This window comes from Antechinus flavipes, chromosome 2 (assembly GCF_016432865.1).
Source record: "Antechinus flavipes isolate AdamAnt ecotype Samford, QLD, Australia chromosome 2, AdamAnt_v2, whole genome shotgun sequence".
In the NCBI taxonomy this organism is placed as follows: Eukaryota; Metazoa; Chordata; class Mammalia; order Dasyuromorphia; family Dasyuridae; genus Antechinus; species Antechinus flavipes.
This window is the reverse complement of record NC_067399.1, coordinates 203,748,659-203,767,791: the sequence shown is the minus strand read 5'-3', so window position 1 is coordinate 203,767,791 and position 19,133 is coordinate 203,748,659. Positions and strand designations below refer to the sequence as shown.

Sequence of the window (19,133 nt, the reverse complement as noted above, 5' to 3'; positions counted from 1 at the left end):
TTGAAATAGTGTACAATTAACCTGTGAAGGAAATCAAAAATGCAGGTGGACAAAAATAGAGGGATTGGGAATTCTATGTAATGGTTCTTAGTCATCTCCCAGAGTTCTTTCGCTGGGTGTAGCTGGTTCAGTTCATTACTGCTCCATTGGAACTGATTTGGTTCATCTTATTGTTGAAGATGGCCATGCTCATCAGAATCGATCATCATATAGTATCGTTGTTGAGGTATATAATGATCTCCTGGTCCTGCTCATTTCACTCAGCATCAGTTCATGTAGGTCTCTCCAGGCCTTTCTGAAATCATCCTGCTGGTCATTTCTTACAGAACAATAATATTCCATAATATTCACATACCACAATTTATTCAGCCATTCTCCAGTTGATGGGCATCCACTCTTTTTCCAGTTTCTGGCCACTACAAAGAGACCTGCCACAAACATTCTTGCACATACAGGTTCCTTTCTCTTCTTTAGTATCTCTTTGGGGTATAAGCCCAGTAGAAACACTGCTGGATAAAAGGGGATGCACAGTTTGATAACTTTTTGAGCATAGTTCCAAATCACTCTCCAGAATGGTTGGATGTATTCACAATTCCACCAACAATGTATTGGTGTCCCTGTTTTCCCACATCCCTCCAACATTCCGCATTATCTTTCCCTGTCATTCTAGCCAATCTAACAGGTGTGTATCTCAGAGTTGTCTTAACTTGCATTTCTCTGACTAATAATGACTTGGAGCAGCTTTTTATATGGCTAGGAATAGTTTCAATTTCTTCGTCTGAGAATTGTCTGTTCATATCCTTTGATCATTTATCAATTGGAGAATGGCTTGATTTCTTAAAAATTAGAATCAATTCTCTATATACAATGTACTCTTTAAAACAATTTCAAGGAAAAAAGTAAAACCAAAGTAAGGGATGAAATACAATGGTTGTTCTGCTTTTTCTCTGCCTCCCAGTTTTCCTCCTTTACCTGATGCCTAGGAGATTTTTTTTTCTCCTTTTCTGTATATTCCTAGACCTTGCCCCCTTCTGGACCACTTTGCATGACTTTTGCCAAATCCTTCGATCAACAGTGCTTGTTGTAGAATTTATTCAACACTGAACATTTTTCTTGTTTGGCCAAGGCAGTCTTTAATAGTTTCAGCTGCTAGAGAAGAAACATATTACAGAAACAGAACCATTTTCATTCACCTTAAGCAAAGCTGAGCAATTATTTTTTTCCACATTGATTTGAGAAGACAAAACACATAAGGTAATAAAGAGTTGGAAACTAAAGAGAATTTCAAGATCAAGGGAAGTATTATTGTTGGAGCATTTGGGGATCACATGGTTGCTGCAAGTCAAGCAGTAGCAATTGGAAAGAATATTTCTCATAGTTCTCTAGGAGATGACTAGTTTACCTATAGCACCTTATAGTAATTTCAAGCTCTGAATAAATATAACAAAACAAGGTCAAGGATCTTGATTGTAGCATTCTTCTTCATTTCCCATATTCCCCTTTCATTGTTTTCTTCAGATCAAAGTAGTGTCATAAAATTGTTTGACTTATAGGTGAGTTTTAAAATTATTACTTGTTCAGCATTAGAAAGTGAAATTTGGTATAGGCAGAGTAAGTAGGAATATTGTGTCATCATATGATAAAGTTTGCAACTGACACTCCCTTTCCCCAAATCCCCTTTCAGAAATACCTGAGTTCAAATTCAGCTTCAGCCATTTACTATGTGATCCTGGGCGAGACATTTAATCTCTGTTTATTTTAGTTTCCTTAATTGTAAAATGAGGACTTTAATAGCATCAAATCCCCCCCCCCCCCGAGTTGTTGTGAGGATCAAATAATATTTGTAAAAATATTTAATACAGTGTGAACATAAAAGGTACTATTTATAAATGCTTATTTCCTTCTTCCTTCCCCTTCTCCTTGATTGTTGTTTTACCATTTTGTCTACCTCTAATTTATTGCTTGATATTGTACAAATGGTTCCTACTGGTAAGAGGCAGTGTAGGTAGTGGAATGAGTTCAAACTACAGAATCAAAGGTCCAGGTTTGAATTCTGCCCCTTATTGCTTACTCTCTGTGTGACCTGGACCAAATCACTTAAATTTTCTAGGTCCCAGCCTTACTTTCTGAATGGTAATGAAAGGGATTGGATTAGATAGTCTCTAAAATTCCCCCCAGGTTTAAATTTGATCCTTTGATCCTATGATCTTATTGTGTTTTTTTTTTTTAATTTTATTTTTAAAAATAACTTGATTTCTGGTCCTGAGAAAAAGTATCTTGAATGATTAGAATAAGGCATTATTTATAAACTCAAAGTGAGTGGAATTAGCTATAGTTTAACTGTTTTAGATAAAATCAAATAGTAAACGCATGATAAATGTTATTTACATTTAAAGGGAAAATCTGAACTTCAAAAGTCAGACAAGCAGGGGAACAATTATTGTGTTTTTAAAGAGTCAGTTTTTCACAACCTAGCATTTTCATTCTTTGTTGTTTGATTGCATTTTGTTTTCTTTCTCATTTTTTCCCTTTTTGATCTGATTTTTCTTGTGTAGTAAGATAATTGCATACATATGTATACATATATTGGATTTAACATATTTTAACATGTTTAACATATTGGATTACTTGTCTTCTGGGAGAGGGGATGGGAAGGGGGGGAACACAAGGTTTTGCAAGGATCAGTGCTGAAAAATTATCCATGCATATGTTTTGAAAATAAAAAGCTATAATAAAAGTAAAGGGGTAAAATAAAAAAAAAATCAGCTTCTTTGGTGGTTATAAGGCATGTCTTTTTACACATTTGGGTATATGCATGTTATATTAACATAGCTCTGTAAATTGAGTCACACCTATATTTGAAAGTATAAGTAGCAAAACCATAAAATTTGATGGAGTAGGTTGCTAATTTTTCACAAAACACTTTTGTTATTCAATGAAAACATACTTTTCCTACTAGTGTGTGTGATTTTAATAATTATTTTGATCGTTTTTTTTTGGTTGAGAATCTGAATTTTTGTGATAATAAAGTATTGATCAATATATTTTCTTTTTTGAGAGGTGGGCATCAGAGCATAGTAGATAGAGATCTAGCCTTGAAGCCAGGAGGGCATGAATTCAAATCTTGCCTCTGACACATACTGTCTATCATCCCTGGGTGAATCACAGTTTCTTTTGCCCAAGACAATTTTCTAAGACTGTTAATGTATAGGTGTCAATTTGGCATTTGTGGAGTTTCTTCGCCTGAAAGAAAGTCCTATAAAAAATTTCTCATACCAGAGAAAGGGCACATCCAGGCCCTGTCCCTTTCACTGTTTTCTTTTTCAAGATTCTCAGACTTGTATGAATGAATTCTTTTTTGCATTGTGTTGTTTATAGGATACTTATCGAAGAAGACAGATGCAGCGGTCCATTACGCGTCAGATGTCTTTTGATCTTACAAAGTTATTGGTGACAGAAGACTGGTTCAGTGATATCAGTCCTCAGATTATGCGAAGACTGCTTAATATTGTTTCTGTTACAGGTGAGACTTTTATTTGTTTTCTTTAACATAGGAAATGATCTTTGATAATTTCAAATGATGTTTTCAGAAACAAGTTAAAGTAACACAATTTGTGCTTAAAAGATTGTTGAGAATGCAGTGGAAGTTATTTTTAATACCAGTTTCATTCTTCAAAATTATATTCCATAAATACAACAAACGCTCAGTGAAATAACAAGAAGCCATATACCCAAAATTCAGTTTGTGTTTGGGATGTCAAAAAACTGTTCACCTGTTGATAAATAAACATTTGAAAACTCAAATGGATCTATGATCTCATTGATAGAAGTATTTTCTCTACTGATGTAGGTCAAAATTCATGTTTGCTGGTTATTTTGAGTGTTTTTTTTTTTTTTTTTGGTGCTTTAATCATTCACCCCAAGGTTCACTCTATGTGCTATGGGCCTTCCTCATTTTCTTTTAACATTGGGGATCATATGAACTATCTAATGGTTTTGCACCATGTAATGCATGTAGTACAAGATGACCAAATATCTCATGAAATGATGATTCTTGTTATTGTTGGATATGTTATAAAATAAATTTCTCCAAAGAATCAGTGATTCATTGTTCCATTTAATCATGATGTCCATTTGCCTTTTATTTTTATTTATACTAAGAATGCTAATATTCTCTTAACAGTATGTGTTTGTTTTTCTTCCAACTGACTCCTAACATTTTCCATGTATTTGTTGCATAGGTATATAACAATACTATATCTGTGGATAGATTAAAATTTCTTTGAAGGTAGATTTTTTTCCCTTTTGTCTTTGTATAGTGAATGCTTAGCATAGTACGTACATGCAACATAGTGGATACTGAATAAAAGCTTGTTGATTGATCACTGGCTAAAGATTTCACATTTAAATTATATTTAGAAATAGTTTTGACACCATATGAATCTTAGTTCCCTTTATCACCCTTTTGTGTCACTGTTACTACCAAAGAGTTCTACACTAAGTGTGGTGTGATACTCCTACTTATTTACTCTCATACCTAGAAAACAGTTTGCTACACTTACTATATTCAAAGCCTTTCCACCTAGTAGAGGATTTTTTCTCTTGGCATAGATACTAAGAATATAGAGTTATTTCTATTCCATGATGAGTCATTAGAGTAAGTCTTTCTAGAGACTTTTCTTATTATAGGAGAAAAATCTGATTTTGAATTCAGATTAAATTTTATATTTATATAATTTGCTCTAGTAATAATTACAGTGTAGGGGTTTAATATTTATAGAACTAATTTTTATAGTGATTATCTCACTTGCTGAAAAAAATAAAATTTGAATTTTATAGAAAATAATTGATAAGCATAGATTCATTAAGCCCCTGCCACACTCTGACCAATGTTAATGAGGATGCAAACAAAAAAGAGAGTGAGTTCTTTTGTCAAGGAGAGAAAAGGGTGCAAGATATTCACAGATAAATGTAATGTACATATTAAAAATGATTTTTTTTTGGTAGGAAACGGGGGGTAGTTAGAACTAGCTTAAAGGCAATCAGGAAAGGCCTTTACAAGTCTGGAGTATTGAGATTAAGCCTGAAAGGGAGCTGAGTATATATGAGTTCCATATATAGTGGACAACAGGAAGCAGTCCAGTTAAATAGATTTCCTGAGTAATTAGGCATCTTGTGGAAAATAATGTGTAATCATCTTGGAAAGATGACTAGGTAGCACAGTTTACAGAATTCTGGGCCAAGAGTCAGGAAGAGCTGAGTTCAAATTCAACCTCAGATACTTACTAAACTTGTGATCTTAATTAAGTCACTTGCTTTCTCAGCCTCAGTTTTCTTAGCTGTAAAATGGATGTAATAATATAATAGCACCTGCCTCCCAGAGTAGTTGTAAGGATCACATGAGATAATATTTGTAGAGCACTTAGCAAAGTGTCTGGCACATAGTAGCCACTAGATAAATGCTAACTATTATAATAATTACAATAATAGTAAATATTGCCTAAATTGTGAAAGGTTTCAAATGCCAAATAGTTTGTATTTTATTCTATTATTACTAGGGAATTATCAAAGTTTCATGAACATGGGGAATATTATGGTCAGATTCACATTTTAGGAATTTTATAGGATTATGAATTTAGAACTGAAAAGGACCTCTGACTTTGCAGATGAGGAAAATGAATCTTAAGACAAGTAGCATGAACAAAGATTCAAGATTTTAATAAAGTACCAGAGACGGGATTTGAAAATAGATCTTCCTGACTTCATGCTGTGTGCTATGTCTTGTTGCCTCTTTCATTGGAGTATTTCTGTGGAGGATAGATTAAGGAGGGGAAAGAGATGCATGCTGGGGGACCTAGTAGGAGCCAGTGGTTCAGGTGAGGAAATAAGAGCCAGAGCTATGGGAAAGACAGTGACATGTCCTGGGCGTGGAACTGATGAAAACTTACTGATTATGCAGCAGTGAGTCAGAATGAAGACTTAAGGGTAATGCTAACACCATAAGCCTACTTGGCTGAAAAGGTAGAGGGTCCTGCCACAAATAGAGAAGGTCAGAGCAAGGATTTGTGTAGGGGAATAAACAATAGGTTCTGTTTTAGAGGTGTTCATTTTTAGATACCTAGGGGGCATCCAGATAGAAATGTCTAGGGGACATGTAATGGTAGGAGCAGATATGGGGCTGCCTGGCAGAGGCAGCCAAGAAATGCTGGCAGGGAACTTGAGTTTTTGAAAGTGGAAGTGATAACAAGATCAAGTGTGGGGCCATCTCTGTGTCGATGAGGGAGGCACTCAGGACTCAAGTCTGGGGAAAGGAGTAAGATGTACTGGGATCTAAGAGGTCTGAGGGGTTATTGTATATATTTAAGTTTCCCGGTCTGAAAACAAGTTTTGGGGAGGAGAGAGAGACCGGGTCAGCCATGGAACTCATTGAAGAAAGGAGAGTGTCCTGGAGGTTGTAGATAATAGTTACCCGAATTTTGGTTGCATTGATTAATCCCCAAAGTTGGAAAGATAACTGAATAATGGAAATAGAAAGAGAGTCTGAAAGTGATAAAGAGTAGAAGTAATGAGTGAAAATATAGCAAGTGCCAGAAAGAGTGGCGAGGAAGAAGTAAAGTTTCAGTGAGTCAGCAGATGAAACAAATGGGAAAGGAAAAGTTCCTGATGAAAGCAGGTTCATTACTTACAGAGTAAGTACATGAGAGCACTATAGAGAAGATGGGTAACTTTAAAATGCAACCTTGTGGGAGTATGTTGAGAGGAGTGAGAATAAGAGCAGCAGAGGGCAGTGAAGAACCCAGTTTGTATAAAGACTGTTGAGGTTCAAGATCGTTGAAATGGGGATGTTATGACTGTGAGAGTTTGTTAAATGAATTGGAAGGGATTAGCATCTGGGTGGTTTTGTGGGGGAGCTGGTAGGATAGTGTTCCTTTCCTATGACTGTAGGCAGATTAGGCCAGGGGAAAGGGGAAGGTAATAGGAAGGGATGGTGTTTTGCTTAGCTACGGGGAGCTGCTCTGGCAGTTAGAGACCAAGTCAGGAAATTTGCACATGATGGAAGAAATCAGTCTGATTTGCTGAAGAAAGGAAGGGTCTATGCCAGGAAACTGGCTCAGTTACATCTTCTCTTTTATATCAATCCCTCCCTACTCACAATTTTAGATTACTCTTTGTTCCTCACTGTTCCTCACATATTCTCCCTTCTTCAAGGAACTCCATCTGTAACTTCTCCTTTGAAATTCATTCAATCAAAATTTATCACCCAGTTTAGATCATAGTGGCATTTCCCTCCTCTTCATCTTCCTCCTCTTCCCCCCTGCCTTAAGTTCATTATTCTTCCTTTCTCAAGTTCTGGATTCACTGACTTTTGCTCTTCTACAAATGTTTGCATCTTTTACCATGGGACTTCAGCCTACATGTTGATAGTTTCTTAACCATCTTAATGTCTCATTAAATCCATGACCAACCCTTCCGTTCCACCTCAGCTACATATATGTATAGTTACACTCTAGTCTCATCAGCCTTGTGGCATTCCTTTATCTTATCTCAGTCTTTTTTATTACCTCTTCTTATGTCCTTTATTTTCAAAATAACTTCCAATCCTTATACCTCTCAGTACTTTCTCAGGCCATTACCTTTGTTTTGACTTCCCTTTCCTCTCTATCTTTTAATTAATTAGTTCAGACACTACAGTATCCTCTACAGTAAATCCCATGTCCCCTTATTGAATCACAACTGTGAATGGTTCCTACTAGCTGTCTCTTTTACTCCATCTCATATGTTGCTAAATAGAACTGCATGAAATCATGCTATTTTGCCATCTGTATTTATCATAAATTTAAGTTTTCTAATTCTAAGTAGCCCTTGACTTTATCAAAGTAATTTTTTTTATTATTCTCTAATTCTCTGGACAAGTCATTTAAATGCTATTTGTCTCAGTTTTCTCATGTAAAATGGGAATAATAACAGTATTTACCTCTAAAAGTTGTTGTGAGGATCAAATGACATATAACCTTTGTAAATCAATTAGTGATTAATTATTATAAAATTCATAATTAATAATGAAATTTAATGAATAAATATTTGATGATTGAAGAAGTATACTGACTTCCCCATAGTCCCATTGCATAGAGGTATACATAGGCTGTATCTAGTACTAGAGAGGATGGTAAGGGATGAAGTGTCATTTAGTTTCTAAGTCTGAAAAGGGTTTGAAAAGAACAGTTTTATTTAAGAAACAGTTTGTTAAATTGAGAAATTCCATAGGCCTCAATGGAAGTGTAGGTTAATGGGTATTAGGGAAATGGGAGGCATATGTCCAATGTAGAAAGAGATAAAGTAATTAGGGTATAGTGTTAGCAAAAGTAAGTTTTCATCTAGGCAGTCTATGCTTTTGTATCATAGAGATGCAGAAATGAAGAAGAGAAAGTTGGCTAGTAAATAGTAAAGTAAATTTTTTTAAAGGTATATACAGCAATTTAATTAGGGTGTATACTTAATTTTTTTATTTTTATTTTTAAAAATGAAGGTTGTTTTAGATAAAATTTTAAAAGATAAATTCAGAGTCATCATTTAAGAAAAATTAAAAATTAAAGCTTTAAATAGAAACAGTCCGAGTTTGTTTTTTTGCATTAAGTTGTGCCTGGGTATATATACATATACATATACACAGGTATATATGCAGATATATTACACTTGATTGAGTCATTTCTGTAATGTTCTCTGGGTTCGGTTTTCTTGGGTCTCTGGAGCAGCCTTCCTTTCAGTTCGAGTAATCACCACAAGAACAGCCAGGTGCTTAAGTCCAAATCCTTTATTATTTCTTTCAAAGTCTTGTCTCCTTTCCTGGGGCCCAGTTAGCCTATCTCTCCTTGGTTCAGAGAGCCTGAGCTTCTTCTCTGCCCTTTGAATCTCTCCAAATGAATCCTGGCTAAGGCTCCTAGCTTATATGCTCTACACTGAGTATAAACCAATCATTTTATTACTAGGAAACAATGATTTGTTGTAAGATTAAATCAATCATACTGAACCATGCTAAACTAGATAACCATTGTCTCTATCAGTTCCACTGACTTAGCCCTTTGTAAGAAGCCTTTGTTTCAAGTTCAGAGTTCTGTCCCTTAACACATTTCTATGGTATAAACAACATGCAAATAAGTACTGTCAGAATTATTTACCTGCAAATTTTTTTCCTAATCATTTTCATTTTTAAGTGCCAGAGTAGTAATATACTTAAATCCTTTAAGTTTTCTGTGTAATATCTATGGAGTTCATTTTCATTGTTGTGGTATTGTTTAAATGTTTTCAGGATCTTATCTGTTTTGTTTTTTTTTTAATTTAAAACAAAAATCTTTTATTTATGAATCCCAGTCTCTAAAATACCAGAGACTTATGTAATCTAAATGACTTTATTAATCAGCATAACCTATTCTCATAAATCCAGTTTGTACTTGCTACATATATGATACATATATGAATCATATCTAAAGTAAATAGTGTTAGGGTTCTTGAAATGTACAGCAAGATGCACATGATCTTAGGAAAGCTTAGGCTATTACAGTTCTGGAGTGAACATAAGAAAAACTTTTTCATAGATTGATAAGATCTTGGTTTTCATGTGTATGTATAAAGTATCTCCCAAAAAATTGTTAGCCTAATATCTATAATGAGGTTATTTTATAGTCAAATACTTAAAGAAGATAAAATCATTGTGTGACCATACTTGGTGTTTCACTTTATTTAGAGCAAAGTTAAATTATCTAATTTGTCTCTTGGATAGTTTACTCTTTTTTTTTTTTCTTTTGGCTTCGTCTTATCTTAATTTACAAAATGTTATGCTTTCATATTCTATAGGACGATTATTGAGAGCCAATCAAATTAGTTTCAACTGGGATAGGCTTGCTAGCTGGATCAACATTACGGAACAGTGGCCATACCGAACTTCATGGCTCATACTGTATTTGGAGGAAACCGAAGGTGTTCCAGATCAAATGACATTAAAAACCATCTATGAAAGGTACAATTGCTAACTTAGGCTTTTTTATATCTTTAAGTTGAGTTGAAATTATAGTTTATGTGTTAAAAGTGTTCTGGAAGAATATGCAAAATGAGTATTTGTATATTGAATCAAATTTTCCTTTTGATATTTACTATAATTTCAGAGTGGTGTGTTCTCATTTATTTTTTGGTGCCAATACAGCATTTTCAAATAGGAATATTTTGCCTTTATCTGTATAGCACATATATGACAATTTCTCCAAATTTAATACTACACATTTTTATAGATGGACATATATAGACATGTAAACATATGCCAAAATATATAATAAAATTCCCTTTTCATTGAGTATTCTTATTTACTACAGGTAATCATGAAAACAGTCATACTACCCACACTACTATTCTGGTTATTTAGGAGAGTGTCATTCTTGGAAGATCTATTTGGAAGTGTTTTCTCAGATAGCTTAGAAAATACTACTTGTCTTTGATTATCATTAAATAATAAAAATATTGGTAGCCCATTAAATTAAGTTGTGTGTTATTTGATAAATTTTAGACATATATTTATCCTAATGAAGTTTAAATAGGTTCATCTAATTTCTTTATCTAATAAGTGTTGACGAATTATAGTTCCGAGTCAAAATAAATCATGTTTGATTTTGAGATTGCTATAGTTGGTCAGATTTACAAATTGGACCTTAAGTGAATGTGGTTTAAAGTGAAATTTATCTGTAGTAACTCAACAAGCATTCTATTGTGTTCTTTGATACCTCAAAAAAGTTTGTAAGATGCAAAATGATCAAGTGAAAAACTCATCCACATCCACTGCTCTCCATATCTAGTTATTTTGCTTAATCTTGTTAATTTTTATTCTCTCAAGATGTCTGTCCCCTTTTTTTGGTTTTTAAAATCTTTCACAATTTAATCCCAACTTTCTTCTAGACTTATTTCACATTAATTTCTTGATACTTATACTTCCAGTCATAATGACTTATTTACTGAACTCAGAATCTTGACTTCCATCTATGTGACTTTGTAAAGGATTTCAAGAAAATGCTATTTCTTCTTGTCTCTGCTTCTGATGAACTTCATTTAAGGTTCAGTTCATCACTACTTTCTGTAAGAAACTTTTTCTCACCTTTTGTTTGATTTTCCTTCTCAAATTATATTTTTGTGTCAGCTCATAGTTTTAAACCTAGAAATAATTAACATATGATAATGAAAATTATTTTATGAGTTAAGAATATGGACATTAGGTTTGTAGGTTTTCTGTCATTTTTAGAGGTCAGTTTCTCATTCTTTCAGTTTCAATTCAAAAATCTATTAACTATAGATGACCTATAGTGTTCTGTCCTGGACTTTCTTTTCTTCTTCCTCTTTACTACTTCACTTGGGGATCCTTCAGAACCCCATAGATTTAATTACCATCTCTATGCTGATTTTTCTTTTTTTTTTATTATAACTTTTTATTGACAAAACATATGCATAGGTAATTTTTTACAACATTGTCCCTTGCACTCACTTCTGTTCCAACTTTTCCCTTCCCTCCCTCCACCCCCTCCCCCAGATGGCAAGCAGTACTATCCATGTTAAATATGTCATAGTATATCCTAGATACAATATATGGGTGCAGAACTGTACAGTTCTCTTATTGCACAAGAGAAATTGGATTCAGAAGGTAAAAATAACCTGAGAAGAAAAACAAAAATGCAAGTAGTCCACATTCATTTCCCAGTGTTCCTTCTCTGGGTGAAGCTGATTCTGTCCATCATTGATCAATTGGAACTGAAGTAGATGTTCTCTTTGTCGAAGAGATCCACTTCCATCAGAATACACCCTCATACAGTATCGTTGTTGAGGTATATAATGATCTCCTGGTTCTGCTCCTTTCACTTAGCATCAGTTCATTTAAGTCTCTCCAAGCCTCTCTGTATTCATCCTGCTGGTCATTTCTTACAGAACAATATTCTATCACATTCATATACCACAATTTACCCAGCCATTCTCCAATTGATGGGCATCCATTCATTTTCCAGCTTTTAGCCACTACAAACAGGGCTGCCACATGCATTTTGGCACATATGGGTCCCTTTCCCTCTTTTATATACCTCTTTGGGATATAAGCCCAGTAGTAACACTGCTGGATTAAAGGGTATGCACAGTTTGATAACTTTTTGGGCATAATTCCAAATTGTTCTCTAGAATGATTGAATTCCTTCACAACTCCACCAACAATGCATCAGTGTCCCAGTTTTCCTACATCCCCTCCAACATTCATCATTATTTTTTCCTGTCATCTTAGCTAATCTGACAGGTGTGTAGTGGTATCTCAGAGTTGTCTTAATTTACGCTGATTATTCTTAAATCTGCCTTTCCTATTCCATTCTGTCTGCTGACCTCCAGTATCACATCTCCAACTGTCTTTCAGATGTCTTGAACTGTATGTAGGCCTTTGACATGTTCAGAACAGAACTCAGTATCTTTCCTCCTAAACCATCTTCCTTTCTACCTTCCCTATTGTAAGAAGCAACACCATTTTTCCAGTCCTTTAAGTATATAACCTAAGATTCCCCACTCTTTCCTTCCATCATATTTACATTGTTACCAAGGCCTTTTGATTTTACTTTTGCAATACTTTTTCAATATGTCTCCTTCTTACCACTCTGCTACTGATACTCATCACCTTATACTTGGGTTGTTGTAACAGCCTGCTTTTGTAATAACCTTCAAGTTTCTTCCCATAACAATTTATCTTCCTTTTAACCACTAAAGTGATTTTCCTAAAACACAAGTCTGCTCATGTCATCCCCCTATTTATCTTCTTCTCACCTCCAAGAACAAATAGAAAATGCTCTTTTGGTATTCAAAGCCCTTTTAAATAACCTAGCCACATCTTATTTTTCCCGTATTCTTATACTTGACTCCCCAATATGTACTCTTTGATATGGCAATTGTAGGCTCCTGGATGTTCTATAAACAAGATATTTCATTTTTTTTGCTCTGGGTATTTTCTCTGGTTTTCCCCAGTAGCTCTCTTTATTTATGCCTTCTAATTCCATGGTTTCTCTTAAATCCCAACAAAAAATCTAATCTTCCATAGGAAGATTTTCTCAACCTCTCAATTCTAGTGCATTTCCTCTCAGTCATATCCTATTTATCCTATATGTCTCTTTTATTTTTATATTTGCTTGTTTGTTGTCTCCCTGACTTAAGTGGTGAGCTCCTCAAAGGCAGGAATTATCTTTACTTCTTTTTGACTCCCTTAGCACAGAACATGGGATTTAATAAACACTTAATAATTTTTAATTATTTGATCGATTATTTAACATGCTATGAATTTAGTTATTTATTATTTAATATTAAGGTTTTTTTAGCATTGATCATTATTTTAAATTCATACTTTTCATGTAATAGACTATTAGTTGTTGAATTAATGAATTGTTCATAGTTGAAGTTAGTAATTTGAGGTAAAGTATAAGTTATTTATTTTCTTGACATATTAAGGGTAACAAAAATATTGTGGTGGAATTTTATTTTGGTCATTAAATTCATGTTTGCAACTTTTAGCTAAATATTTTCTTTCCATTTATGTATTATAAGATTTAACATTTATATTCTGCACATTCTCCTCTTTATCCCAGCAAAAAAACCAAAAAAAAAACCAATAATAAGATTGGGCTAATAAAGTTACTCATGGATATATGATCACATCAAGTTGAGTATTCCTTCAAAATATTAAAATTATAGCTCATAATCCATCCTCTTGTCTATGACCTCCCATCCTTTCAACACAAAGGGTTATAGGCCTTTCCTGATTTCTCTTGACATCATGAGGATGGAGCATTCTATCTGGGTCCTTGTCATTCTTCCCCTTTATCACATTACCATTTTCTCTTTGCATTTTTCCTGATGACCTCATTTATTCTTTTCTCTTTCAAACTATGCCTTTGGTTATATGTTGTGGTCTCCGCATATCTACCATATAACTCTTAATCTCATCATTTTCAATTTATTGGAGACTGTACCATGTATCACAGGCATAGGTCAACTTTGGCACAATATGGATGTCAAATAAATAAAACTTTGTTTCTAGGAGGTGGTAGGATCATTAAAGGAGCTTTTTTGTTTTTTGAAGACACTCCATCCTGTGCTCTTCTTCCTTTCTAATTCTGAGCCTAGGTCAATCCATTTATACTTTCAACCTACAATATATATATACTTTCAACTCATGAACAATCTATTTAGGTTATCCCTCTGAATATGTCTCATAATCTTAGCAGAGGGCATTCTTTATCCCACTTGGCTTTTTTTTTCCCCTGGGTGTGGAGGCTAAACTTTTTCAGTGGTTAATGTTATTTATTTCAGGAGCCATTGTGGTCAGTACAAAGTTTAATTCTCCCATTACAGTGTCATCTACAAACAGGAGCATCTAGAGGACTTCACCATTCAGAAAGTCCTTCTTCATTTGGACTTTGCACTATATTACCTCCATTACAGTGGCAAATACTTTGAGCATAAGGCAACGTCTCCTTTTTTGTGCCTTCATATTTATTAAGAGAATAATTGAACGATATTATTATCTGTTTCAATATCATTCACGTAACCTTGAATGATATTTGCTGAATGGATAAGAGGCACCTGGTTAGAAAAAAGTCTTCAAAATGGCATCCTACTATTCCAACTAAGGTATTACTCCATTATCAGTAAATATTAAGCAGAGTGGGATCATATATATTCTACCTGTTTCAATTAATTTGGAGGTGAAGATATGATTCATTGTAGGATGTCACTTTTTAAAAATATCTTATTTTTCCCACTTACATGTAAAATAATTTTTGACATTAAAAAAAGTTTTAGGTACCAAATTATATACCTCTTTTTCTCCTCTCCTTTTCCTTGTGATGTTAAGCAATCTAATGTATGATCATTAATAATATTTCCACATTACTTATTCTGTGCAAGAAAACTCAAAGAAAGGAAGGAATAAAGAAAGGAAAAGAGAAAGAAAGAAAGAAGAAGTATGATTCTGTCTACATAGAGACAACATCATTTCTTTGGGAGGTGAATAGCATTTTTCATCATGAGTTTTTGAGGTTTTCTTGGATCACTGTATTGTTGAGAATAGCAAAGTGGTAGGGCTAAAGATATATCCTGTTCACAGAAAATAACTAGATACAAATAAGATATATATAGGACAAATTGGAGATAATCTCAGAAAAGGCACCAATATTAATGAGGAATCAGGAAAATCATCTTGTAGAAGGTGAAAATTTAGCATAGGAAAATCACTTTGATAGCTGAGTGAAGATGGCATAGTTGGATGAACCTTGTGGCAGGGATGCCATTCTGAAGGTTATTGTAATACTCCAGGTGTGAGGTAATAAGTGTCAGCACCAGGGTGAGAAGGATATATATGTGTTTTACCCCTTGAACTGTAAAGTGATGGGCTTGGACTAGGTAATCTAGAAAACCCTTTTTATCATTTTGTAATGCTATCCTTTATTTTAAAACGTTGTTACTTTTGACTACCTTCTTATGCCAGTTGGCAAATATGTACAGTGTTGCTGAGTGAGGCATTTTTGTCTCTATGTTTTTGTCATTGGTTTTCAACGGTTAAAGTTGTGTACTAAATTATTGTAGTTTATGTCACTATAATTTCTGCTATTTGTTGCCTATTGACATTGTCAGTTGCTTAAGTAGTTCAGGATCTCACGTTTATAATATCAGTTACAAATTTAAAATTTATAGATAATTTAAAACATCTAGCTTTTGTTGTTTTTATATAAATAGGGTGGAACACTTAATAATTAGCTTTATAACTTTATAACTTTTATGTAGAATTGGTTCATGATTCTAGAAAACCCATAGTTGACTTATAAATACCATTTTAAAGCATTTCACATCTAATGTGTGTAAGCTTTGTTTGTTTGGAACAGTTCTTTGGCATGGAAGAGCTTGGGAGTAGATAACATATACTCATATTACAAAGAGATGCGAAAGTATTAAATTAATATTGTGGGTGAAATGAGCAGTAATAATGCATATACCTTTATCATTATTTTTTAAACTGCACCTGATAATTTTAAAAGATCAAGTTGCTCTTCCAGATTTCTATCTCTGAAAAAGAAACATTCACATTTAATTTTAAAAACATCATCACTAAAATTACTGTTTAGCAGATAGATGTGAAGCTTTACAATAAGTACTTTAAAAAATGTTTGCTAAATTTTTTTTCTCAATGCTACCTACTAAAATTTTTGCTCTAGTGTTATAAAGTATTCTTGGTCTTTTATCCCTTTCGTGGATTTTCATTCTTCTAAGTCTTATCTTGTTTAAATATTTAAAAATATATTAAGTATTCCAGTAGATGGCAGTGCTGCATAATTATTTAGGGCCTTTGTGAAGAATTAAATTCTATCTGGTCTTTCATACTTAAGAAAACCATTTTTCTGTTTGCAAAATTAATGACTTGATTTCTTTCCTCATGGTACTGTTATAATATTTAGTTTTATTACCAAAAATTAAATGCTTCTGTCTTTATATAAATACTTAATTATGAATGTTCAATAGACTATAACAAAGTAATTTTGTATAACTAAAAAGTTAAACTTCAAACATCTTTTGCAAAACATTTGACTTTAATTTATTACAAAATATCTGCACTATTTAATGTAGCATTTGTGCTAATACTTAATTTCTTTTCTTTAAACGAGTAGTAATAATTGAATTAAGCATGGCATATACCTTCATCATTATTTATCATTTAGAAACCAATTGTTTGCCCTTGGAGAAAAAATGTTAGAGAGATTGAATGGCTATTTTATAGACAAACTATCCACCTTGGTTGACGTTTCAGGAGACGCTTAGGAGGGAAAGCAATGTTTGAATTGGATGGCATATCTATGGAATTAGTGTCTTGGGGACTTCTTCACTGGGGAAAAATATTTGAACTTCATGAGCTGTAATTGTATTCTATAGGAATAATTCCCTCCTGTTTTTCTGTTTTAAAGTGAAACAAGGAAGTGAGAAAGGATATAATTAAAATTATCTGAAATTAATATATATTAAAACTTCATAGGACTAGCATATATTTATGTTGTGTTATGTATCTTAAAGAATGTTTTCTCCAGAATACTCTGAGGATAGATGTTTCCATTGTGTTGTTCATTGTGCTGTTAGGGAAAATTTCTGAGAAGTCAAGTGATCCCCTTGCCATGGATCCTATGACCAATAAGTGATGAAATCCCAGTCTTTTTTCTTTTAAAACAGTTGTCTGACCTTCTGAACTTAGCGATTGACAAACAAAAACTTTTGTATATGTTGGGAAGGGAAAATGAGAAATGTATATGAAACTGCAAGTTTCTGCTACATAATCTGTTGTATTTTAGAAGTATATATAATACAGCATGTTAATTTAAGACTTCCACTTGTTTCTTTCTCAAAGAACCTCCTTATATTCAATCTATGGCTTCTGTTGATCTTTCTGTGAAGTCCTGGGCTGATTGAAAAAGCATGTAGTATTTCTCTTTGAATTTCTCTATCATTATTCAATCTGATATTCTTTTTAATAATCATTAGATTGTTTTTTGAAGGATTTGTATCTTCCATGAACTGTCATGCTTCTGTTTAGGGCTTTTTTATTCAGTGATCTTTCAATTATATAATTTTAAAAGGTAATATAATTGGATATCAGTGAACTTTTACTTTTTCTTATTCCCGTGCATGTATTTCAGCATATTTTATAGAAAAATTGAAATGGCATGCTGTCATTAGACTTTACTGTTAGTGATCATTGTTAGTATTTTATTAATCATTGTTAATATTTTATTAATATAATAGTTTACATGGTTTCTATTGTTGAATATTTGTTTTACAATTTGAAAATGTCTATATAGAGCAATTATTTTAAAAATATTTATTTTATTTTGAAAGCCTTTTTTGGCCAAATCAGAAAAATCATGTCTCCCTTAGTTTAGTGCTTACTTTAAATGAAGTTTTTTCTATTGATTTTTATAATTTCTGTAAGATTTTTTGATAATAAGAGTACAAAAAAAAAGCTGATAGGATGTACAGTTTCTTCACCTTTTAGTTGACAGGAAACCAGAAAAAGTAGTTAATATTGGATGACAAAATTGGAATTTTTTTCCCTTTTTTCCTTTCAATAGGCAAAATAAGAACATGAATTTTAATAGTGATAAGTATTATATGCTATATTTGCCTTTCAAAAAAGCAATTATAGAAAAACAGTAACTATGACTTAGAAAGCAGTTCAAATAAAAGAAACTTAGAGTATTTATTGTACTTTGTGGTGTTAATATGAATTATGAGTTAGCAGTATGATGTTACATCCAAATGTAATCTTTGTCTATTATTGATGATAACATGTTATATATTAAGATTTACAAAATACTTTGTCATAATAATTCTTTTAGGTAAGTAATGCAAGTATCATTGTTCTTACTTTGTAGATGAAGAAGCTAAGAAATTGGCTTTCATTCTAGAATTCTGATTACAAGAAGAGATGCTTGTTGAGGTGGAAATCTAGAAAAGTGGGAACATCTCTCTCTGGTGCTCTTCAAAAAAAAAATTTTTTTTTAAACAAAAAAGGAAAACTAGAATAGACTTGTTAGACATTGCAGCACTGCCATAGTCTGTATGCAGATGTAAAGGTTCTGTAAGATTGTGCTTGGTCTTCTTTTTCCCTCCTCTGCTGTAGGTATAGAGTTACCATATAACTTATTTAGAGAGGCACTTGACAATAAATAAAGAAATCATAATGGGTAAAAGAAAGTGTTTAAGGTCCCTTATTTTTAAATATATTAAATTTTTAAAAAAAGATCTCTTTATTTCAGTTGCTGTAAGTAGTGGCCCTTCTTTAGTTACCTTGGTAAAATTATTCGGTTAAAAAAAACCCTTTATTTACTCACCAGTTTTAAAAAGGTGTAAAACAATATTTGCATTATCTACTTAACAGAATTATTTTGAAGAAAATGTTTTACAAACTATAGAGTGCTATAAAGATATATAATATTAAGAAAAATTTATTAAGCACTTAATATATGGCAGGCTCTAGGAATACAAAGACAAAATTGAAATTATTTTTGTTTTCAAAGAGCCTACATTCTGTAAGAGAA

At 32.9% G+C, this 19,133-nt stretch overlaps 1 protein-coding gene across 5 annotated transcripts in view; it reads left to right on the top strand.

Moving 5' to 3' along the window:
- KIDINS220 (kinase D interacting substrate 220) overlaps positions 1-19,133 on the top strand; it is a 176,562-nt gene that overhangs the window by 71,914 nt on the left and 85,515 nt on the right. For all 5 annotated transcript variants that reach the window (XM_051976080.1, XM_051976081.1, XM_051976079.1 and 2 more), the window contains exons 21-22: positions 3,379-3,523; positions 9,853-10,015. In XM_051976080.1, coding sequence (XP_051832040.1) covers positions 3,379-3,523; positions 9,853-10,015 — 308 coding nt within the window. The remainder of the gene's footprint in view (positions 1-3,378; positions 3,524-9,852; positions 10,016-19,133) is intronic.